This window comes from Marmota marmota, unplaced genomic scaffold (assembly GCF_001458135.2).
Source record: "Marmota marmota marmota unplaced genomic scaffold, marMar, whole genome shotgun sequence".
NCBI classification, from domain to species: domain Eukaryota; kingdom Metazoa; phylum Chordata; class Mammalia; order Rodentia; family Sciuridae; genus Marmota; species Marmota marmota.
Window position 1 is genome coordinate 10,453,360 of NW_026000241.1, and position 25,027 is coordinate 10,478,386.

The window sequence follows — 25,027 nt, forward strand, 5'->3', positions numbered from 1 at the left end:
GACCCCACCCCGCTCACCAGGGTTCCTCTCGCAGTCTAGCCCTGGGTACTGTCGCCTCGGTGGCAGGCCGCTAGGAGATGACACTAGAACCCAACGCGGCACCGAACCAGTCCCAAAATAATGGCCGAGCCCGGGACATCCCGACTTCCGGTTGCTCACCACCCCAATCGCTGACTCTCTATGAAGCCACGTCTCTATGGTCCCTGGTTTTCCCCAGAGGAGGCGAGGAGGGGCGGAGCTCCTAGGCCTATGGGTCTTCAGATTGTTGGTCTGTGGGCCAATTTTCTGTTACCAGGCTGGGGATACCTCAAGGAATCACAAGATGTTTGACCCTTGAAAGATGTCTATTGCTGGTCCCAAAAATTAGCCTACTGCACGTCCTGCATCTCCACCCTGAGACAGACAGACAGACACACACACACACACACACACACACACACACACACTTTTCAGTTGTATATGGCCAGCAAATGCAGAACATTTAAATTGAATGAAGCTAAAGTTCAAACCAGAACTGGGATATCACTAAAAGAATATAAACATAACTTGTGGGTCACCCTCTTTCACATTTCATTTACTTCCTACATGAGTCCTTTGAAATAGATAATATTGTCACAGCTTTAATGACACTGAAAGTGTTTCATAATTTTCTGCCTAATAACTAGCAAGTTATTGAAATTCAAGGAAAGTGCTCTTTCCACCAACATATGTAGGCTTTTGTCCACACTGAGGCAAGCAAACCACTCAGGATTGGAAGGCAAGACGCAGATGGGGAGAAAAGTCAGGAAAACCAGTGTGAAGAGTGTCTTCAACCTCCTGAATGTTTTAGCCATGGTTGGGTTTTAGAGAACTCATGTCAATGTGAATGGAAACCTTCATTAATATGCCCTGTTCACAAGGAATCCATCTAAATGTTTGACAATCTGATGTGGGGTAGAAAGCAGGGAGGTTGCTACTGGAGTTCACACCAACTGGATTTTTCATATAAGTTATAACTATTGAATACACTCTGCTCTGGAGAGGCCCAAAAGTGGTGGGTTAAAAAATTTTTTTCTTAAAAGGTATAGTAAAGAAAAATGTTAACTGAGGCCCTTTCTTGCTTTAGGGTTTTGGAAAAACAATGGATCAAGTTACAACACAGAAAGGGAATATTTTCAAACACTAGAATTCTTTGACAGATATTAAAAGTAGATTCTGCTTGCTATTTAAAGAATATGCCCTTTTTGCTCTATTACATGGACAGCTCTCCTACCCTTTAATTTTTTGTACAGCTGTGAATAAATGTCTGATACCCATCTTGGGTCAGGAATGGATCCTTGTTCCCCAGTGTTGAAGATGAAAAACCTGAGAAATGCTGAGGCAAGCATAGAAAGCAAGTTGTATTTAAGAAAGTGATAGCGACTGACTTCTCTGAAGAGAAGGGGGCTTCAGAGCTGGAAAACCCACGTGTGTGTGTGTAGGGATCAGCACAGTGGGCTCATTTTATAGGATTGTTCTCTTAGCCTCGTGTTCCCTCCATCCTCATCTATCTGTCCCTTCACCACTCTACCCATCAAACGGCTATAGAGCTCTGATTTATATGAGTATGAAAATAACAAGCTTCACATAGAAGGAAGTCAGAATCACTTTATTCTAAAAAGTCAGCTCCTTGAAGAAAAGCAGATCGAATTGTTTTCTTCCTACTCTGAAAGAAGGTAGAAAAGAAAAGGCCAGTAAATAAGAATAGCAGAAGTTTATTGGAATAATTATCACTATCTCCTGCAAAAACAGTTTTATGACTCCAGTTTAATGATATTAGAAGTGACTAAAACCAGTCTGGTAACTAAAAACCATTTAATAATATGAGCATCCTTTTATTTACACTGGATGGAAAAATTAAAAAAGGAAGGCTGTCACTGAAGCTATAGACCTGCAATAAAATTCAGTCTTATGGAATTTACATACAATTACTCAACTAAATCAAGTTTTTGGTTTCAATTTTCTACCAAGTAAGACATAACATAGTATACACCATCTATGAAAGAAACCTCTAAATCCAGGGAAATAACATTTTTCTAAGCAGGTTTCTTTATGTGTTTCCCTATAATTGTATTAAATGAGATTTCACATCTTCCTCTCATCTAAGAAAGCACACATTTTTATTCCACAGAGAGCAGTTCTACATAATCAGGATATAGTGGCTAAAAATAGTACCTCTTCATATGCCTCAGGAAAATTCAGGGAACTAAAACCATGAGATAAGGTGACAACACAGGAAGCCAGCAGATGACAAAAACAAGGACCGATAATACACAGTACTGTCATGATGTACATTTCAAGAGGGCAGTGTTTCTGATGGAGAATAGGAAAGAAATGGCAGTACAGAGAGGTACACGGCTTGAGGGAGACAAAAACTAGTAATTGAGGGACTTCAGAGGAAGCATTGCCCTAGGGAATAGCCAGGTTCCACTGGAACAATGTGAAGAAAACACACTCAGAAATAGCCCCTGAATTCAGAGGATATTATGAGAGGAGTTTAAGAATGGTCCTAGCTGCAGGTTTAAACTCCAAGGCAAGAGCTGACAGTAAGGGTTTCAAGGGACTATGTTCCTAACATTCCTGGGCCAAGAAAGTGATCTTTTGTATTCAGATCCTGGATATTGGATAACATGATATCCATCCTAGAAGGATACTCTATTTACTCTATTTAATCTTAAAGATCACAGAGTCTTTCTTGATGTAAAAGAAAGCCTATCTGAATTCTAGATAATACGACATAGCAATGGGAAAATGATGACATCATGATCAGAGAATAGCTGCTCAGCAATGAATGCTCCTGAATGCAGCAAATTTGTTCCACGCTGCACAAACCTGCTTTGACTATGCAAAGAGGACTATTATGTCACAAAATTGTGTAAAAACCACTATCCAAAAATCAGGACAAAGCCAAACAATCCTGTTTTACACAAATATACACCTTTCACACTCTTCACTTCTTTCTTTCCAGTAACTGCAAGGAAGATATATATATGAGTGTGTGTACATATATATATCCCTTTAAAACTAAATTATGAGGTAGAGATGGGCCATACATCTCAGAAAAAATAACATCTTCCTTATGAAACCAATGTCAAATAATTGTCCAGATACAACCACCTTTCCTAGAGGTGGATGCCCCGGAGAACCCCACTCATACACAGAATCACCATGGCAGAGGCACTTTGGTATAATGAAGAAATTATGGACTTCAAAGTCAGATCTCGGCTTAAATCCTGGCTCCAAGCACTAATTAGCTTGTCACCTAACCTCACAAATTTTCTTGTACAAAATGTTGGATTGAATAAGATAACAAATCATTAATAATTCCTAAAACAATGAATCACTATGTATAAGACAAATGACAATGGGCTTCGGAACTTACTATATACAAAGAAAAGGAATGTGGAGATTCAGGGCATGATGGTGGTGCATGCCAGAATCTCAGTGACTCGGAAGGCGGAGGCAGGAGGATCGCAAGTTTAATGTCAGTCTCAGCAATTTAACAAGACTCTCAGCAACTTTGCAATACCTGTCTCCAAATAAAAAGGAGTAGGGATGGAGCTCAGTGGGAAAGCATCCCTGGGTTCAATCCCCAGGGCTGCTCCCCCACTATGGCAGAAAAAAAAAAAAAGAATGGAGAGATCTAACTGTTGCCGGATGCATTTTGAATAGGACTTAAAAACATTTTGAATACTGGTTGAAAATGGGTATAGGCCTTCTTAAAGCGTTGGCCATAAAGAAGGCAGAGAAAGCTGGTGAGCATGCGTCTGTAGTACTGACTACTCAGCATTCTTCCCTCCCTGCTTCTGAGGAAGATTTTTCTCAATGATAAAAGAAAGAAACCCCAATTCCTAGCTTTATAAGAGTTGTATGAAGAAAAGAAACTTGCAGCAACCAAGATTATGAAAAATGAGCCAATATGGCTAAAAATCATGGTGTTAAATTGAAAGTTTGTTGAGTTGCCAAACCAAACTCAGAACTGCTTACTACTAGACTTCCTCTTAAGTTTTAACACTTGGTATTCTGTTCATTACCTGAAAACATACTGTTACCTTTGGCAAAAGTTCTGTCAAGTGTTTCAAAACATTGCTATAATACTTGTATACCACTACAATAGCCTACTCTTGGGCTATTATTATTTACCATGTATCAGGCTTGTCATCCATCACATGCACCATTTTATTTAATCTTCACAGCAATCCTGTGAGGCAGAGAATTATTCCCTTTTTACAGAAAAGTCTGAGCGTTTAAATTTACTTGTCTAAAATTGACAAGTGAATACTTGCCAGACTTGATATTAGAACACAGATCACCTACTAAGCTCTATATAAGATGTGAAGGCAGTCTTTCACTACTTTTATTATGTAATGATTCCTGGAACTCTTTATAGTTTTTGAGCCTAGGATTGATTCAATTTCATAAAGGAACATGTTTTTCTATTTGCCCAGACACATATTGGAAAGATGGAGCCTATATAGTTCTTCATCATCTGCAGATCCTTCCACTACTGAGGGAAAGTAAGACGCCCTAAATATTTTCCTGTTCTTTTCACCTAACAGCGATCACACACTTTGCCGACAACTCTATAGTCAATTTATCTTAAAACTGCAAAAGACAAAGTATAATTTTACTACCAGGAAATCACCTGTAGAAGGAATTGACTCACTTATGGTTCCACTACAGCTAAATGCCAGTATTAAGACGTAATTCTGAGACTTTAGACTGTATACTATGCGCCTTTCCCAGAACAGTTGAGTGAAAATGAGCATGGATTTACTGCATTTAAAAAATACTACACTTTTTTCCCTAAATATAAAAGTAGAGCATTTTCATTGTAGAAAATCTAGAAAGCATAGAAAAGTATACAAAAGAAAATAGAAATAATCTACAATTCTATATCACATAGAGATAACATTTTAGTTTGCTTTAAGGTTTTAAAATTTTTGATATTTCATTGAAATTTTTCTTTTTTCTTACTAGAGGTTAAACCCAGGGGTGCTTAACCACTGAGCAACATCCTTAGCCCTTTTTATTTTTTTTATTTTGAGACAGTCTCTTTAAGTTGCTTAGGCTTTGCCTCATTGCTAAGGCTGGCCTCAAACTTGTGATCCTCCTGCCTCAGCCCCGGAGTCACTGGGATTACAGGCATGTGCCACCATGTCCAGCTTTATCTTCTATTTTATCCAAATCATTTCCCCATGACATCACATATTCTAGGGCTATTATGTTTACAGTGGCTGCAGAACCATCATATAGATAGAGCAGCATTCATTTAACCCCATCCTGTTGAAAACTGAGGTCTCTCTCCCTCTCATACATTTATGTATGATGCTAGCATGAATATCCCTTTTGTTAACCTTTGTCTATTATTATTTTCCCTATATGGATTCTTAGAAATAGAGTTAAAATTAACACTGAAAATTGTTTTTTAGAAGCATTTAGCTATATTACTGCCAATGTTTGTTATTTACAAGGTTTCTTTCTCTTCATTATGTTTTCTCTGATGTTGAATAAGTTGTGAGCTGTAACGATAGGCTTTCCCACACTCACTACACTTATAGGGTTTCTCTTTAGTGTGGGTTCTCAAATGTAGAATAACTTGAGAAGTCTGCCTGAAGGTTTTCCCACACTCATTACATTTATAGGGTTTCTCTCCAGTGTGGACTCTCTGATGATCAATAAGGTTTCGATTAGAAGTAAATGCTTTCCCACACTCATTACATTTGTAAGGCTTCTCTCTTCGATGAAGTCTCTGATGTTCATTAAGGGTCTTCCTTAAGATGAAAGCTTTTCCACATTCATCACATTCGTAGGGTTTCTCCCCCGTGTGAATTCTCTGATGGTCCATAATCTTTGTATTAGAACCACAAGTTTTCCCGCACTCCTTGCACTTGTAAATTTTTTTTCCTTTGTGCATTCTCTGATGTTGTGTAAGGTTTGAACTGCGGCTAAAGGCTTTCCCACACTCAATACAAGTGTAGGGCTTCTCCCCAGTGTGAACTCTGTGGTGTGAAATAAGCCCTGAACTCCGACTAAAAGCTTTCCCACACTCCTTACATTCAAACGTCTTTTCCCCACTGTGGATTCCCTGGTGCCGAATGAGGTGTGACTTACCACTGAAAGATTTCCCACATTCACTACAAGTATAAGGCTTTAGTCCAGTGTGGATTCTCCGATGAACCACAAGGTTGGAGCTATGACTGAAGGCTTTCCCACACTCCTTACACTTATAGGGTTTCTCCCCTGTATGGATCCGCTCATGCACTGTAAGGTTGGCACTCTGACTAAAGGCTTTCCCACACTCACTACATACATATTGTCTCTTTTCAGCCTGAACTCTGTCATGTGTTGCTGAGTCATAGCATTGACTACCATCTTTTTCAGATTCTTGATCACTCACTTCTATGAATGTTTTACTGTCTTTAACTGCCTTATGTTTGAAGTTTCTTGTCTTTCTCTTCATTTTCTATTGCTTGGAACATTCCAACAGCCTTGCTAGTCTTCTCTTTTCCTTCAGAGGAGCTTTTGAAATTTTGAATTTATTGGCAACACCTATGTGAAATTCTCTTGAGAGTACAATTCAGTTCTAATTTTCCTGGATTGATGCTTTGGAATCAACACCTCCTCAGTCCCAATTTCAGCATCTGATGGGAAAAACAGAAATCGTACATGTCACCTGTTCTCTGTGCTAAGGACAGTAAGATGTGGTAGATCGCAGATCACAGGGTCTTACCTGGAAGGGTAAGTATTCAAAGGCAGAGGAACTAATCAAAAAGATGAGAAAACTTAGACATAAAGACCAAGTTAAAGGGTTCTGGAAAATCATGAGCTCCTCTTGGCAATAACTAGTACAAAATGAATCCTGTTTTCCTCTTGCTTCACTTTCAGAACTGTAGCCATTTAACTCCTAATGACAGGCTCAAGTATAATCTGGTACCCAGAAAAAGTAAAATGAAAGATCCTTAGTTCAGTAACTGAAATGATTAATTGTCAGATCACTTTGATTTTTAGTCCTTGCTGACATATTTCCTAAGTACTAGTGATATACTGGTGGGCATACAATAGGCACTCAAAATTTATTTTATAGGATAGTGACTGGGACTCTTTTGTGTGTGTGAGTGTGTGTGTGTGGCACTGGGGATCAAACCCAAGGCCTTGTATATGTTAGGCAAATGTTCAAACACTGAGCCACATCCCCAGCTCTTAGCAACTGAAATTCTGTCTTAGGATATAACTAAGATTTCATCTTTTGCTCTAGGTCCAGGTACTAGGCTCCAGTCTAGGTCTCTGGATTTAAGTCCTATTTTGATAAATGTTAATACATTCTTTCAATACTGAATCCTAGTCACATCACAACCTACTTTATAGGGGCTGATCTGTAGCTAGAGCCAGAAAAATATGCTAGTTTTATGTGTCTGCTTTTCACCATTTACCACACTGGCAGATTGGTCTACTGGATGAATCTGAGAGGCTAAACTGGGAAAGAAGATTAGTTACAATATGACAGAGGAACTCTGATAGGACCTTGCATGTTAAGAATGTAAGTATGGCAAAAGGGAGAGAGTAGGAGACACGACAACCAAGAGGGCCCAAGACAAGGGTTTTTTTTTGTTTGTTTTTTGTTTTTTAATTCCCTTGCAGTACTGGGGATGGAACCCAGGGGCATTCTTACTACTGAACTAAAAGCCCAGCACACCCCCCTTTTTTTGAGATAGGGTCTTGCTAAGTGGCTGACGCTAGCCTCGAATCTGCCATCCCCCACCTCAGCCTCTCGAGTTCCTGAATTACAGGCATACGCCATCATACCCAGCTTCTTTTCCATTTCTAAGCTTCTCTGAAATTTACCTTTTCTTCATACATTTCTTAAATTAATAATTATTTAGCACCCTATTCTGTACCCATCACTGTTCTGAGTCTAATCCAAAGAAAATGTAAAGAAACATTGTTATGAACTGAATGTTTGTGTTTTTAAAATTCCTAAGTTGGAGCCCTGATCCCTGCAATGTTACCATATTTGGAGATTGGGCCTCTAAGGAGATAATTATGTTTAAATGAGGTCATAAGGATGGTCACTTATCCAAAAGAATCAGTGTCATAAATTATAAGAAGAAACACCAAAGTGAGCTCTCGCTCTCCTGTATTCGGATGAGCAAAGGCCATGTGAACAACACAGAAAGTGGCCATTCACAAACCAGGATGTGACCCCTCAACAGAAACCAAATTGACTGATTTCAGACTTCTAGCCTCCAGAATTTTAACAAAATAATGGTGGTGGCTGGAGTAAGCTAATATAAGCATAAAATATATTTACCTCTAAGAAGCTCTCAATGGAATAGTATAATAAAACAATAAGAAAATAAATTACAAATTTACAAATTACCCAAGTGGGAGATGAAGGGGAAGGGAGGAGCAATTACTGGGACTTAGAATGCTAGGAGAAAGGTCTTCAAAAGGCAGAACTTTAGTTGAGCTTCAGAAGAGAAACAGGAATTATTTTTTCTCAAAAGGAAGGTGGCACAGGGTTGGTGTACTCACAAATAAGTGGGAAATTACACTATAGCATACACTTCATGCTGGCAGGGATTTTGTTTTGGAAGCTTTTTTTAAATATATATATACTGGAATTGAACTCAGGGGCATTCAACCACTGAGGCACATCCCCAGCCTTTTTTTGTGTTTTATTTAGAGGCAGGGTCTCAATGAGTTGTTTAGGGCCTTGCTAAATTGCTGAGGCTGGCTTTGAACACAGGATCCTTCTGTCTCAGCCTTCTGAGTTGCTAGGATTACAGGTGTGTGCCACCAATTCTGGCAGGGATTTTGTTTTGTTTACAAGTGTATTTCCTAGGGTCTAGAACAGATATAAGAACTTAGTCTGCACTCAAAATTCTTTTGTTACTCAATCAACAAAATGAATGTATGAAAGAATCAAGTTGCCTGAAGTGAATCCAGTCACAACACTAAAACTGCAAGACAAAAAAAAAAAATATATATATATATATATATAGATAGATATATAGATATATCTATATCTATATATATATCCATATATATATATATAGATAGATAGATAGATAGATAGATATAATTTGATGGTCAATGAGAAACAAGTTCTAAAACAAAGAATGAAATCTACTCTTAATTTTCTTCCCCCATTTTATATTCTGTTTTTCTATCTTGTTTTTCTCCTCTCCTGTTACTCTCGTCTTTCTTACTTATAAATTCAGTTTTTTAAGTTTTACTATTCATTTCTCCTAAGGCTCATATTTCTTTCCTCTCTGCCACCTCTGAAAACATTCATGTTTCTCTCAGCTTTATTAAGCGGAAAGCAGAGGAGACAGGCAGCTGAGGTATTCCACAGGAAGTAAACTGAGAGAAATAAAAAGGAAAGAGTCCAAGAGATGTAGCCTAAGAGTAGAGTGATCATATATTTTGGTTTTCCCAGAACGGTGCTGGTTTATAACTGCTATCCCAATATCGTATTTAATAGTGCCTCTCTTTAACTCACTAAAGCATCCCAGTTTGGATAATAAACTTTGTATCACTCTCTCGAAAAGTGAAAATAGGAAAAGAATATTCTAGGGAGATTAGCCCAGATGGCTTAAAGGGGGGAAAGAAGAATGGAGGAAGAGAAATGAATTAGGAAAAATGTTTAGAAATGTGATATGGATGACCACTGTATCATCTAGCAGGATCTAGCACTTTGTAGGTGCTCAATAAATGTTTGTTGAATGAATGAACTATGAATGAGACAACAAAGAAGATTGTGACAGGGCAGAGGACAATGAAATCCAGCTATTCCAAGAAAGCATCCACATACATCAGATTGGATACAGAGGATGACTGATGGAAACAATCTAAGGTCATCTGATGCATATCTGATGTATCAAGAATGGTAGTACTGGGGGCTGGGGTTGTGGCTCAGTGGTAGAGCACTTGCGTAGCATGTGTGAGACATTGGGTTCGATTCTCAGCACTGCATAAAAATAAATGAATAAAAATAAAGGTCCATCAACATCTAAAAAAAGAATGGTAGTGTTGCCAAGCAAGATTGGGAAACGGGAAAACACTTTAGACAAAAGGAGAAGAAATGGAAAAATGTCAAGGATGCAAATTTGAGAATAAGACAGAAAACAGAGAAAGTCATGGAAATGTATAATCTTACAAGCTAGGGATTGGGTTAGAAGGGGCAGGTAGGGGAAAAGCAATGCACAGGGATACACTATGAGAAGGTCCAGGGTGTTTCTGCAGGACCCCAGTAAGAAGCAGGACTAGACAGGAGATCAAGGAGGGTCACTCTAAAGAGAGTTTGATCAAAAAGAAACCTAACTACAAGCTGCCCTTTGCCCAGCTGAATGGAAAACTCCTTCAGAAGTCCTGGAAGAACCTCCAGGCATGAGAGAGGTGCGGGCTTTACTGGAGAAGCAGTAAGAGGAGAAGATGAGGCCATTGGACACTATGGGTATTTAGGTAACTGTGCACATAAACTCAGTTTGGGGCAGCCAGAAAATGAATAAAGCCCAAGAAGACAGAACAGATTTTCTACTTATTAATCTCTGAGACTGGTAGGTAAGTTTTCTGATCCCAAGAAAACCATCCATTTCAGGCTGTGAGGAACTTGCAAAGGGCAGAGTCCTTTTCCCACAAAGAGCAAGAGCAAAAGTGTCTTTACCCAGAGAAGCTGTATTCCTTTAATTCACTCGTGTCATCTGTCCCTCTGAGTACTGGTCACATGGTCCTTGGTCATTAACTGCAAGGTAGGGAAGGAATGAGAGGAAATACATGAAAGTATATTCAAAAGACAGATGGGTAAAATATGAAAATTGGAAGGAAAAAAAACACAAAATAACAACAATAACAAGAAAATATCAAGGGAGTACTTGACCTTAGGTAAAGACAAGCCTTTAGGATTCAAGCATAAAATAAAGGCTGTATCCACAATGCAAAAGCTGATATATTTGACTATATAAAAAGTTCTACACTTAAAAAAAACCCTGACAATAACAGATATACAATATAAACTGGGCTTTATGCTAGAATTGCTCATGTGTATGTCTGTGCCCCTCATATTCACATGTACACATTAAACACTAAGTCACAAGAGAGCAGGGCTCATGATATTTGTCTGTGGATACCATACATCACCTGACATGAAGAAAGCTCAGTAAACATTGCTTAATTTGCAATGTTCAACAATTTCAAAATTCTATCCAATATTTGGAGTACATACCAGGAGGGTGAGAAGTGAGTCCACTGAACATTATCTCCTCTGCCTGTTCATCCTTTTGTGCTTCAGATTGTCTAATAAACACCATGATAGTATATTTGTATCCTGTCAATTCTATCTCAATATGGCCATCCAAGGGCCTAAATTCCCTAAGAAACTGACCAGTCCCACTAGTCACAGCTTCTCAGAATGTAAGAGCTAGGAGGGACCTCCCAGGCTACTTGGCCTCATAACCAAATATGCCAATGGGGAAACTGGAACTTAGAGGAGAGCTGGGACTGAAATCTAAATTTCATGACAACCAAATTTGAGCCCCACTTCATCACCCTTTGATATCATCCCAAAATTCTGCTCCTCAGGGTCCAGAGCTCCTCCTTGCATTTCTGTATTTTTATCCCCATTTGAAAAATAACCCATCCAGTAATACTCCATTTCATCCCATGTCCCCACATCCTTTAGCAGGCCGGATTCCTGTCCCCAGACTAATTTCACAGTCTTGCTCTCACCTGCTTAGCAGAGAAGGGAAGGGCTCCCCTTACTCCTTGTGCACAGCAGCTTCACTCCAAAGGGCCTACCCAGCATAGATCTGGACAGATCATCTCCTGGGGTTCAGTGAGGAAGTTCCCAATGGGTTCCTGAATCACCGTAAACAGATATAAATGATGGAGTTCTCTGAGACTTCAACTTTCTAAGGCTACTCAGGGCAGTATCCTATCCTTGGGTAATTTCCTTTCCTATAGAACTATGAGCAGGATGATCACTCCCATATTAAAGAGGAAATGAGGTTCTCAGGGATTAAATGACTTGCCCAAGAGTGTATGACTAGTGACAAGCCTTGTGTGTCTGAAGGATGTTCTAATTCTAACCTATCAAAGCCCTGCTTCTCACCCGTACATCACCCTTTGCTATCTAAAAACCTCTATATAGTCTAACTACAAAATGCATTCCAATTGGGAATTTCTTTGCAGTGTAATGATGGGGCAGTGGATGAAAGGGGACCTTAGCTGAATTAAATGTTTTTAATGAGACAGAAAAAAAATGAAGGCCAAAGGGACACTAGAAGACATCCTCCCCCATTACCCATTTTTTAAATTATTAGGCCTCAAAATGTTTTGTGTCTCCCCCTCCAGATGCTCAGGCTCCGCTTCTAACCCTTCGTTTCATTTCTTCCCTCCCAGAACACAAATCTGCCTTATACACAAATGTATCCCCAGGATCTACCTAGCACGCTCATGGGCAGGTGGTCAATAAATATTTGTTGAGAGAATAAATGAATGAATGACCTTGTGCAAAACCCTGACCTCCTCCCCAGGTCCCAGTGAACTCATTGGTAATTGCCGAGATTCCACTGGTGATCGAGGTCAAAGACTCAGAGGCTGTGGAGTCTTCAGAGAGCCCCAGCAGCCAACAGGATGGGAGGATATGGGATGACACAGTTCTGTCACCAGCCCCCTGCTCCGAGGGAGCAGCTGTGCGGAATTAGAGACTAGACCCAAGACAAAGGGGCATCGCGGAACAAGAGAAGAAGACGGCCCACCACGAGCCCTCCGTTGCGGCGCACAGCCGAGCGGCAGCCGCGAACTATGCCTTGTTCCCGGTCTGTGCGCCCCACACACTCCCAGAACCCGGTTCGCCCCTAGTCAGGCGCGCCGCACCCCTCACCGAAAGCGCCAGAAGCACACCTCGGAACACCGTAGCGAAGGAACTGCGTCAAGGACTCTCCACTAACTACCCTCCGACCCTCTGGCCCTTCTAGGCTCTGGGAGGCTTCCGCGTCTCAGTGCCCCCAGGCCGGAGTCCTCCCGGGCCGCGAAGCCCAGCGGAGCCCACCCGCACTACGACTCCGCCTCCAGGCTAGGCTTTGCTCTACTATTGGTTGCGAGGACGGGAGGACAGCCAATGAGAGGAGAGCCTGGAAAGGGTGGAACCCTGGGAGCAGCTCCGCTAGCGCGGGAAGAATAACCTGTCAATTGCTCCGCTGGCTAGCTCCTGGGACTGCCCCCTCCCTGAAGTCGCACCGACCGTGGGCTCTGGCTGCTGAGCTGAGTTTAAATTTTCGTCCACAGAGTACGTCTTTCAACCTCAAATCCAGGGTTAGCTATCGTTTGTCAACAGTATATAAAATATGTACTGGGAGCCTACCATGCCCCATTGGAGAGCCATTCATGACATAGTGCTGAAAAATTCACCTAAGACATTTCCTATTAGGTGAAAGTTTCAATTGAGAGTAAAATATATAGACTTAACATGTTGGCTAGCCATGTGGAATACAACTCAGTAGCCAGAGGCCACAGTGTTCTACCTGAAAGAGAGTTATGGATAGTTTGTATTTGGGACAGAGGTAAAAGGTGCTCTACCTAACATTCCCCCAAGAAGTTGTCTGAATTTGATAGCAAGGGCAAAGCCATGCTCCGACATGCCACTTTCTCTGCATCTCCAGGTTCTGGACCAACTTTTATCCTCTCATTGGGAGAATCATAAAGTAGTCACCACCAAATATAGTTCCTCAATGGAAATCAGGCGTTATTTGCTAGGGTTGCCATAACAAAGCACCACCAACTTTTGTGGTTTGCACAGAAATTCATTTTTAAGTCTTTCAAAAGAGAGTCGCTTGAGAAACACCAATTTATATTACTGCTAGATACGGAGAAATTTTTTTTCTGATTACCCATTTCTTATAATTATTAGGCCTCAAAATATATTTTGTTTCCCCCTCCAGATGCCCAAGCTCTGCTTCTAACCCTTCAAGCATGTTTCATCTCTTCCCTCCCAGAACACAGTTCTGCCTTGTACATAACTGAACTCCAGGCTCTGGCACACTCCTGGGTAGGTGTTCAATAAATATTTGTTGAGTGAGAAAATGAACAAATGACCTTGTGCCTCTAACCTCTTCTTTAGGTCCCAGTGAAGTCATTGATAATAGCTGGGATCCCACTGGTGATTAGAGCCAAACACTCAGAGGCTGTGGAGTCCTCGAAGAGACTCTGTGACCCACAGTTCTGTCAAGAGAGACAAGACCCAATGTGGCTGTCTTTGGAAAGACTTTCTAAAAGTAACTTTAACTACCTCATTGTTCTGAGTCACTTTGTAAGGATAGATGCTGACAATGGATAGCCATTATTAAATGCAGAGCTTAAACTGGAATGAATACAATTACTGGTGGTTTTAAGCTTAGCACGGTAGCAACTGCCATGAATGCCTTCTCCAAAAGTGGCCCCTATAATAGGATACTTGCATCTCAAACTTAAGGACACTAGTGGTTCCCTTTTGACAGCTTAAGCAATGTCAGTTTCTCCTCATTATCAAGGCAGCCTGAATGCTGACTGGAGAGGTTTCAGTGATGGTCTCTTCCTGACATCAGGACTTACCAGGGCTGCTATGGGTGTAGTATCCTTGCAATTGTTCTGACCTCTCCTCCTTTGGTGAGCTTTATATAGTCTTAGAGGAGGGATATAGCATTTTTCAAACTCTCAAAATGGGAATTAAAGCATATATTGAATGTATTCCACGAAGTGTTTAGATATGTTCAAATGGCCTAAAACATGAAGTCGTAGCTGTCATTCCTTATTCAGTCTAAGGGAAGTATATATTGTCCTGGGATTACTCTTCAGTGATTTCATTTAATCCAAACCATGAGAAATGATTGGCCTCTTTGCAATTTTATCTACAATCCACATAGTGTTATGCTCGAATTCAGGACCCCCAAAAGACCACCAGAGACCAAGATCGATGTAAACAGCAAAGAGGTGTTTATTGAGAGCTAGCTTGGTCCTCCGCGTGCACACACAGCAACTGGTGACACTGAGAGGCCCCGAGCCCAGGGTTTGCAGCAGTTTTATACATTCTTTGGAGAAGGCAGGGAACCCCACATACATCATAGCATCTCTTAGCAAATCATCACACACCATGGGAAAATCAAATAACAACTCTAAAACATGATTAGCACATTCACTGGCAGGAACATGTTGGGTAGGGGTGATTGGTTACTACAAAAGGGGGATTCATTTGAACTGATTGGTTAAGCCAACAGGGGTGTTCATGCTGAATTACATGGTTTCCCAACACGTTATCAACCACCATAAACTACTGGGAGGGTCATTTGGCATCCCAGGTATTTCCCTGTCTCATGCTGATTGGTGGCTGCTAGGGGGTTACTATGGGTCTCCACCTAGCCTGAGTCAGGGACACCTGGCGCTGCAGATCTCTCCTGTTATTCGTAGATAAACAACTTAACAGGGTGGGAATGTGCCTAGGAGTGCTCTGTGGGTCTTTCCAAGGACAAAGGTCATGTCCCTTCCTTGGACAGGCTTTGCTCTGAGGTAGAGGCTGGTTTTTCAATAGTACCATTTGGGAAACCAAATATTCTGCCTCTGTAACTGTAAGTCAAAATAAACCTTTCTTCCTTGAAGCTGTGTCAAATATTTTTGCCACAGTGGCAAAGAGCTGACTAACACAGGAAATTAGTACCAGGAAATGGGGTTGTTGCTGTGATTATACCTGACAATGTGGTTCAGAAGCATATGGAACTAGTGTGTGGGAGGAGTTTGGAAAAGATTTGAGGTGCAGCATAGGGAAGACTTAACATGTTGTAAACAGAGCTTACTGGACAATTCTGATGTAATTTCAGAAGACCATAGTGCCAAAAGGAATAAAGACAGTAAAGACCATGCTTATAAGGTTTTAGATGGGAATGAGCATTCTATTGGGAATTGCTATAGAGGCCATATATGCCACTTTCTGGCAAAGAACTTTTTTACATTTTATCCATGCCCTGAGACTTTGTGTGAGACTGAATTGAAAGGTGACAGAATAATTATTCTAGTGGAGAAAATTTCAAGGCACCACAGCATTTGGGCAGTGGCATGATTATTGCTGGCAGCTTTTAGTCAGGATTTCTATGATAACCACAAGCAAAAAGCAGAGCAGAAAAAAATTGAAAAACTTAACAGTTTGGACAAAAAAAAAAAAAAAAGCAAATGTGAAACAGGCCAATAAAGATGTGGCCCTGAGAAGATTAGCACCATTAAAGAGAAACCAAGTACTCTGCAAAGAGACTGCAAAGAAGAAATGCCTTGAGGGCATCTCAGGAATCAGCAAGACTCCACCCATCACAATCTTAAAGAAGTAAAAGTGAAAGTTCACTTTAAAGACATCCCTTTGAGAAGAGAGCACTAGGAAGCCCTGCTCACACAGGACAGACTAGAAAGCTGCTTCTGCAGAATTTGTTTCACAATGCTAAGCCCTGCAGGTATTCAGAGGCTGCTGCAGCCATCATCTGATGGGGCCTGGCTACTTCATGAGTTGGTGGGATACCTTGGCATTGTTCACATGGTGCTGGGATTTTTTATTTCTTTTTTAAAATTTTTAATCAGTTACACATGACAGTACAATGATCTTGATATATCATACATTTGAATCAGATGGGATATAATTTCTCATTTTTCTGAGTGTACAGTCTACAGAATTACATTGGTTATGCAGTCACGTATATACCCACAGCAATAATGTCTATTTTATTCCGGTGCTGGTTTTGTAGGAATGCAAATTATTGAGATTTGGGAGTCATGGTGTCTTCCACCAAGATTTCAAAGGAGGGTCTGAGAGGCCAAGCAATGTGTTTCAGGGTCAGAAATCCCTGCAGCCCTTGAGAGCAATGTGTGAAGCTTTGAAAGTGCTGACAATGATGCAATGAAGACTCCAAGAAGTTAAGGATGCCAGGAATATGGAATGTCTGCAGAGGAAAGTTACAGGCAGAAAGTGGAGCTAGCCCAAGAGAGAAGTCATGTGGGATAGCCAACATGGCCATAGGGGTGGGCTGCTATAGTCCTTTGGAGCCACCTCATGCCATCTTGTGGCATGGATCTAAACATGGATCTACAGATTTGCTGGATTACATTTGTGTTGGAAAAAATCCCTTCTTTTCATACCCCTATTCCTCACTTTTAGAATGGGAATGTTTAGTCTGTGCCATTGTATATTGGAAGATGGAATTTTATTTAAAAAAATATTTATTTTAGTTGTAGATGGACACAATACCTTTATTTTATTTTTATGTAGTGCAGAGGATTGAACCCAGGATCTCGCAGGTGCTAGGTGAGTGCTTTACCGCTGAGCCACAACCCTAGCCCCGTGATGAGTGGTTTCTTAAAATCAAAAAGGCCCATAGATATTCCCATGTCAAGTAAGAAATGACCTACAACCAAAGGCTTTGCTAGACACAAATGAGAAGACTTTCTTGTAGGTATAGTCTTTGGTGGATGATATCTGCTATAATCAAATGCCCCCCCACACACACACACACTAAGAATAGGTTATTTTCCCAATGTACAGCCACAAAAGCAAAATAAAGTCTAACTGAAGGCTTTTGCATATTGAGCTCTTTCACAATAAAGCTATTTATTCCCACTGAGGTAGAGAACTTGGAAACAGGCTCCACTGGATAGCCAGTGTAGAGGCTGAGCCAAAAGCATGCTAGATATAAAAGCTGGTCCTAGATGGTTTTTAGCCAACTCACCAAATGGGAAACCATTTCATTGCTGAAGCATATAATTATGCAAATTCACCACTAAATCTTCTAGCTTCAAATCTAAACATCCAATTAGACTATGAAGGGATTCAAAGAAAATCTATTTTCCCTGTTTTATGGCCAATCTCAGGATGGGAAAGCTCTCATCTTTCACTAATGAGGAAACAACAAATGTAATGCAAGGCCAATAAAAATGTTCTTCAACTTGAGGCAAAAAGAGAACATATTTAAAAAATACATTCAAGAAAAAATACAATTTAATATAAGAAAGGAGTGGCACTTGGAAATCCCGACAGAGAAGAAACTAAAAGGAAACAAAGATGAAAAACACCATATACGAAAAAGGAATTTTAACCACATACATGGAAATAAAGGATTTTACAGTTTACTAGGTGCAAATTTATGCCTATGTTTCACATGACAGTAAACATGATGATTCCTTGCTATATATTAGCAAAATTTAGATAGAGCACCACTAGAAAAAATTCAAAGTATAATAATTGCTATATTGTATACTGTGTGCCGAGTACTGTTTTAAGTATCTTACACGTATTAACTAATTTAAACTTTACAATCCTATGAAGTAGCTCCATTTTATAGATGGAGGAACTGAGAAACATGAAAGCAAAGTGATCTGTCCAGGATCACACACCTAAAAAAGCAATGAAGCCAGGATTTGAATGCATGATGCCAGGAACCAAACCTATGCTCTTAACCACTAGACTGCTTCTTCTAAAAATAGAAACAGAAGGAAACTTACTAAATTCAATTAAAAGAAAAAAATCAACCCAAAATGAACCCTTTGATACTGCAAAATGCTAAAAACATTACCTCTAACAGGAAGACATGGAATACCTGTTATGCACTATTCAACATTTTGAAGTTCTTACTGATGCATAAGCAATGGATTGGAAAACGAGATAAATGAATATTTAACAAATTGTATACCTACAAAACTAAGAAATAAAACTATGAGAAAAGATAATATAGTCAAATAACTGGATCCAAACAATTTATAACAGTAATTTTATTTAATTAGCAATAACTAATAGGGAGAGGAATGACTTTCAAATGTAGCCACTTTTCATCCCCTCCCCTCCCAAAAGCCTGAGGCTTTTCCAGGAAGTTAGGACATTCATTTCTATTTAACACTGACACCAGGATGGTGGTAGTGGGCAAATAACATTATGACTAGAACTGTTCCTCACCCCCAAGAGACTTAGTGTGATAGAGGATGAATAGATAAGAACCAGATGATAAAATTGCAGTATTCAATAAGCAGGGAAGTTCTACAGATGATAGAACCAATAAGGCCAACTCGAGGTGGAAGGTTGCCCATGTGCAGCCCATGTGGCTATGTAGTGGTACAGGGTCAGCTCTTCTTTGGATCTGGAAGCTCCCAAAGTAACTCTCTTGACACACACATTCCTATGTGCAGAACTCTTTCATAACTTTCAAAGGAAAATGGAAACAAATACCAAAAATATAGTTGAGGCACTCTTGCCCCTCCCTGGCAATGCACTGGGAGTGGCACTGCACTGGGAGCTGTGATTGTTTCGTTCACTTTGCTTTTTAATAAAATTACTGCTTGCAAAAAAAAAAAGTTGAAAACAAATATAATTCACAATGGGCTGGGGATGTGGCTCAAGCGGTAACGCGCTTGCCGGGTATGCGCAGGGTGCTGGGTTCGATCCTCAGCACCACATAAAAAAAATAAAATAAAGATGTTGTGTCCACCGAAAACTAAAAAATAAATATTAAAAAAACAAATATAATTCACAAATGATATATTTCAAGTTGTATCCTGAATTCAGTAATCTTTTTAAGTCCCCCCCTAAAAAAATTTATACTTCCAAGAATCTTTTTTAAGTTTGTCTGAGATGTCTCCCCTAGAATCACATCTGATTATTTTCTTAAACATCAACTCTTCCCTTTCTTTTCCAGTATTAGACATAAACCAGAGTTCACAAAATCTCCCCTTCAGGCTATATATCTGACACTGTACCTGTAGCCTCTTCAGCCATTTCTGCTATATTGCCAGTACTCTCTTTCTGTTAAGAAGAAATTTGGAAGATGGAAATTGAAAGAGATAGACACTGGAGGTGAAGTCTTCTGGCACTAGGGCCCCATGGTAACAGTGGAAAGGAAAAGACAATAAAGTTTATGATTGGTGAATGACTACAGAAAAAAGTTCTGAGACTTTCTGTTTCTTTCGTCTTTGAGGAATGAAAGATGGACCTAAAATTGTCTGAATGTATAGCTTTCATCTTGTAATTAGGATGGCAACTGAATTTAAACAGGTTGATAAGGAAAAAATTTATCCATTTGACTCTACTATATAATCTTACCACAAAACTCATCACTGTGAATTCCAATCATCTAGGAATGCATCTCACTGAATTCTCAAATCTCCGTATTGTTCTTAACCTGTTTATTGAGGAAGTAGGATGCAGTCAACAAGTTTGGAACTGCAGTCAGTATGCAGAGCAATATATATCTCACTGGGACATGACTGCCCTAGACAACACCTAGACACTCTGTCATACACACACACACACACACACACACACACACAATTTTGAGTCAGAAATACCAGTAATAATAAGATTTCTAGGAACATATACAGAGATATCAGTGAGACTTTTGTATATGATAGCCATGATAGGATGCCCTTTCACCTTTAGAAGCTTGAAGGAGAGAAGAAACTGCATAACTCAATTCAGAGTTGAGGTTTAAAACGTATTTATTTAACAGCTAGTATAAACAAACTATTATCTATATGCTGAAAGATATAGATATATACTTGACCTCAATGAGCCAAAAGTAAGGGGGTATGAAAGTAAACACTGTGCATTGAAAACATTTACAAAGCAATTTAACACAGTTACACCTGATAGCACCAGTCATTTAAAGCACTGAGGTCAAATCAATAGATATTTAAGAGGAATAAAGAAGCAGGTGAAGAAAATCCTTAAGACATGAGATAGATTTTTGAAGGTTATGAAAGAATTTCAGATTATCAAAAAGGAAGAAAAAAGCTTTCTAGGCAGAAAACACAGATGATAAGCTACAGGTGGCAGAAAGCTTAAACAGTACATGGAGACCACAGCCAAGAGGAAGAGAAGGAATCATAGCTTGAAGAATGCCTTTGGGAAATGATGAAATGGGGGACCTAAAATACACAGATATTACCTTTGTCCTTGAGAAGCACACAGTCTGATTGTGGGATGGATAAATAAAAAATGAGACAGACATTAAAACAGTTTAAAAAAATAAAGGAATAGGGAAACCAACAAGTAAATGAAATGCATAGTCCTTACTTTCCCAATAATGGAGAAGGACTGCAGTAAGTTATTCCCAATTTGGTGACTCAATGAAAATTGACAATGGTCCACGTAGATGAAAGGTTCCAGGGGAGATCAGGATGAACATGATTCTTATAAAGAAAGCTTCAAGTTGGGCACAGTGGTGCATACCTGTAATTCCAGCTAATCTGAAGGTTGAGGAAGGAGGATTGAAAGTTCAAAGCCAGCGGGAGAAATTTAGTGAGACTCTGTCTCAAAAATAAAAATTTTGAAAAAGGGCTAGGACACAGCACAGTAGCAGAATGCTTGACTAGCATGTGAAAGGCCTATTACCATTATCAATACCCAGTATCACCAAGGAAAAAAAAAAAACTTCACTGAAGTTCCTTATTCTCTTTTTCAAGAAAACCATGCCTTACAATGCTGAGTGAGGCAGACCTGAGGGTTTCTCTCCAGTGTGAATTCGCTGGTGGTGATTAAAAGTGGAACGCTGACTAAAAGCTTTCCCACATTCAATACATTCATAAGGTTTCTCTCCAGTGTGAACTCTCTGGTGCACAATAAGCTGTGAACTGTCACTAAAGGCTTTCCCACAATCATTGCATTTGTAGGGCTTTTCCCCAGTATGGGTTCTCTGATGTACCATAAGGCTGGAGCTGTAACTGAATACCTTCCCACACTCATGACATTCATAGGGCTTCTCACCAGTGTGGATTCTCTGGTGTATAATGAGGTGAGAGTTTTGATTGAAAGATTTTCCACACTCATTGCATTTATAGGGTTTTTCACCTGTGTGAAGCCTCTGGTGCCGAATAAGGCACTTACTTAGACTGAAAGCCTTACCACACTCACTACATTCAAAGGGCTTTTCTCCAGTATGAATTCGTTCATGGTCAACGAGTTGAGAATTCTGACTGAAGGCTTTCCCACATTCACTGCATTTGTGTGGTTTCTCCCCAGTGTGGAGGCTCTGATGTCGAATAAGACATTTACTCCGACTAAAGGCCTTGCCACATTCATTACATTCATAAGGCTTCTCTCCAGTGTGGATCCTCTGATGGTCAATAAGACTTCTGTTGGAACAGAAAGCTTTCCCACACTCAGTACACTTGTAAGGTTTCTTACCAGTGTGAAGGACCTGATGTCGGACAAGATTTTTACTCCGACTAAAAGCTGACCCACATTCCTTGCATTCATAAGGTTTCTCCCCAGTATGGGTTCTCTGGTGATCAAATAGTTTGGAACTCTGATTAAAAGCTTTTGCACATTCATTACATTTATAGGGTTTCTCCCCATTATGAAGTCTCTGGTGTTGAAGGAGATGGGAGCTGTGCCGATAGGTCTTCCCACACTCACTGCATTCATAGGGTTTTTCCCCAGTGTGAGTTCTGAGGTGAACAATTAGCTGGGAGGTCTGCCTGAAGGTCTTACCACACTCATTACACTCATAGGGTTTCTCTCCAGTGTGGATTCTCTGGTGACCAATGAGGTGTGAACTCCGATAGAACACTTTGCCACATTCATCACACTGAAAGAATTTCTGTCCCTTTGGGACTCCTTGATATTCCTCAGGACTGGGGGACAGATTTGGATGTTCCCCTACTTCCTTATAATCCTCACATCTGTCTTTTGTGGAGTTCTTCTTATCCTCATCTGTTATTTCCAAAAAATTGATTTCCAAACTGTTCCCCTCTTCATCTGAGGGCTGCCCTTCCAGCTTCCTCAAAGTATCTTCACAGACATCTTCAACTTCTGGTCCCATAGAAGTGACCCCAAAGAGTCCCCCTGGTGACCTATCAGATGACTCTGATCCTTTAGAAATGGTCTGCTTTGGAGTGAATTCAGAACTCTCCATCCTGTTCTCACCTGCTGCCAAAAGAAAGAAGAAAATAACCTTTACTCACTTCATGTCCTGTTCTGGAAACAGAACCAAAAGCCTAATATATCATAAGGTTAAGGAATAAAAGAACACATTGAGAAGGGGAGAGAAAATAGGAAATATCTCAATTTGTTTTTTTTTAAATTCAGGATAGAAAAACAAAAGTGGAAGAGGGTAGAAAAAGAGATACCAGGACAGACAAGATGTTGAGCCAGAACAGATAGATAGACAATCAAAAAGCAAGGGCTGAGGTGGCAAAGCATAGTACACTCTTCCAGAAGTTACTATGATGCTGTCTCCTGGGTAAAATGACAAACTCTACATTCCTTTCCAACCATGGCTACCAGAAAAGATGTTGGGAGAGAGAAAGCTAACAAACACTTCAAGTTAAATACAAGAGAGAGGGCAAAGATAAGACTGAGTTGGTGAGAGATTATGTTGTGAGAATATGACTAGGAAAGTTTATAAAAAGGAGAGATTCTGTATGACAGGACAGTGACAAGATGTGGGTATGGGTTCAGAAATACTGTGGAACAGTGTTGAAGGAGATGGCAGAACTCAAAAGTGGATAGGCTGGGTCCCCAAGCAGTGAATGCTAGGAGAAAGTTCTGTACTCCCATGAAACCAAAAATTATCAATAATTTCAAATATGAATTAAATGCCTTAAAGATCTTGATTTTTTAGAATAAGGAAACTGAAGAGTTGAGCATTTGCCTTGAAATCTTGGGAAAGGCACAGTAGTATAGGTTATCACTAAAAACTAGGTGAGTTCCCTTCAATCCTCTTTTAGCTACGGTTAGGCTATAACACCATTTAGCATATAGAAAATCACAAGATGATTCTCATGTTCATCCTCGGACAAGTTGGCTAGTGTCATAAGTTTGTAAATCACAGGATCTAACCTTCCCTGGTTTTTGCAGAGAGAGAAATTCATGCAACCATACTTGGCAGCAAGTGACCCTGGGCATTCCACCCCAGATGATTGGACCAAGGCCAGGCACAAGGCCCAAGTACAATTTGTCTGTAGGTTAGTCATTAGATTCTGCTGCGGCTGGGCCAGACACTACCAAAGTACAGATGATATTTAGTGGCTGTAGCAATTAGAACCCTCTCTAAGTAAATTTTGTCCTGGAAACTGAGCAAAATTATAGCAATTAGAAGTAAGACCTAAGGCTGAAATGATGCATGGGCCAAGTCAAACCATTAGAAGCCACAATAAGAATGTATGAGGAAATCAAAAACAGAATTGAGGAACTATGATGGGGATAAAAGTTTTAGAGTAAATAAATGGGTAATAGTGCGAGAAGCAGAGAGGAACCAGACACAGGGAGTAGCTATGTTACATTCATATTGGACCACTCATGTAAAATTTTATTTGCCTGTGATGCTGAGGCTTCTGGGCTGTCCTGGGATGTAGCTCATTCTTCTTGAGGCTGTTTCCTACGTTCTAGTCTAGCTGATCAATTTGTTCTAGGTTCCCATTACTGTAAGCCTTAAAACACATAGCTCTTTACTGACCATAGACTGAGTGACTCTCTATTCCTTACAACTTAGAAAATCCAAACTAGCCACCATTTAGACATCAAACATGATATAACGGAAATATTGATCATTGTTAAAGCTAGGTGGTAAGTGCAGCAAGGTTCACTATACTTTGTTTGGAAATGTAAATGTTTGTAATAAAAGTCAAAATAAAAGAAAAAGAACATAGCCAAGAAAATGTATAAAATGCAGACTCTTAAGTTAATAGGAAAGAAAATCATTACCCAGTGAGTTCATGATGCTGTAGTTTTCCAGTATTGTGTTCCGGTACAGGGCTCTCTGCCTGACAGCAGGGCCTTCCCACTTCTTCTGTGTATAGTCCACTGACAGGTCCTCATTTGTGGCAGTCTCCTGGAATAACAAGCTTCTACTGCTCAGGTACAGTCCCAGGCTGAAGGGCAGAGTCATCAGGGTGTAGATGTCACAGGGTACTGGTTCTTGGTGGGGAAAGGGGCAGGGGAAAGGAGTTTGGATGACTCATTGGAAAGGCCAAGTCCAGGGCAAGACAAAAATTCCTTAACTACAAGTAGGAA

At 40.1% G+C, this 25,027-nt stretch overlaps 2 protein-coding genes across 11 annotated transcripts in view; both read right to left on the reverse strand.

Moving 5' to 3' along the window:
* Positions 1-11,886, reverse strand: part of Znf197 (zinc finger protein 197) — a 27,084-nt gene extending 15,198 nt beyond the window's left edge. The window contains exons 1-2 of one of the 3 annotated variants that reach the window (XM_048794789.1): positions 11,749-11,886; positions 10,688-10,765 (exon numbers count right to left, since the gene is read on the reverse strand). The gene's annotated coding sequence lies outside the window, so the exon portion shown is untranslated. Of the gene's footprint in view, positions 1-17; positions 190-10,687; positions 10,766-11,748 lie in introns of those variants that run through there. The other 2 variants (XM_048794788.1, XM_015489392.2) reach the window with 2 other exon arrangements.
* LOC107145439 (zinc finger protein 660) overlaps positions 5,081-25,027 on the reverse strand; it is a 27,968-nt gene continuing 8,021 nt past the window's right edge. For 3 of the 8 annotated variants that reach the window (XM_015489394.2, XM_015489396.2, XM_048794792.1), the window contains 2 exons: positions 24,719-24,845; positions 20,494-22,942 (listed from right to left, as the gene is read on the reverse strand). In XM_015489394.2, coding sequence (XP_015344880.1) covers positions 21,489-22,942; positions 24,719-24,845 — 1,581 coding nt within the window. In that variant the 3' untranslated portion in view covers positions 20,494-21,488. Of the gene's footprint in view, positions 6,663-10,687; positions 10,766-11,748; positions 11,810-20,493; positions 22,943-24,718; positions 24,932-25,027 lie in introns of those variants that run through there. The other 5 variants (XM_015489395.2, XM_015489397.2, XM_015488926.2 and 2 more) reach the window with 4 other exon arrangements.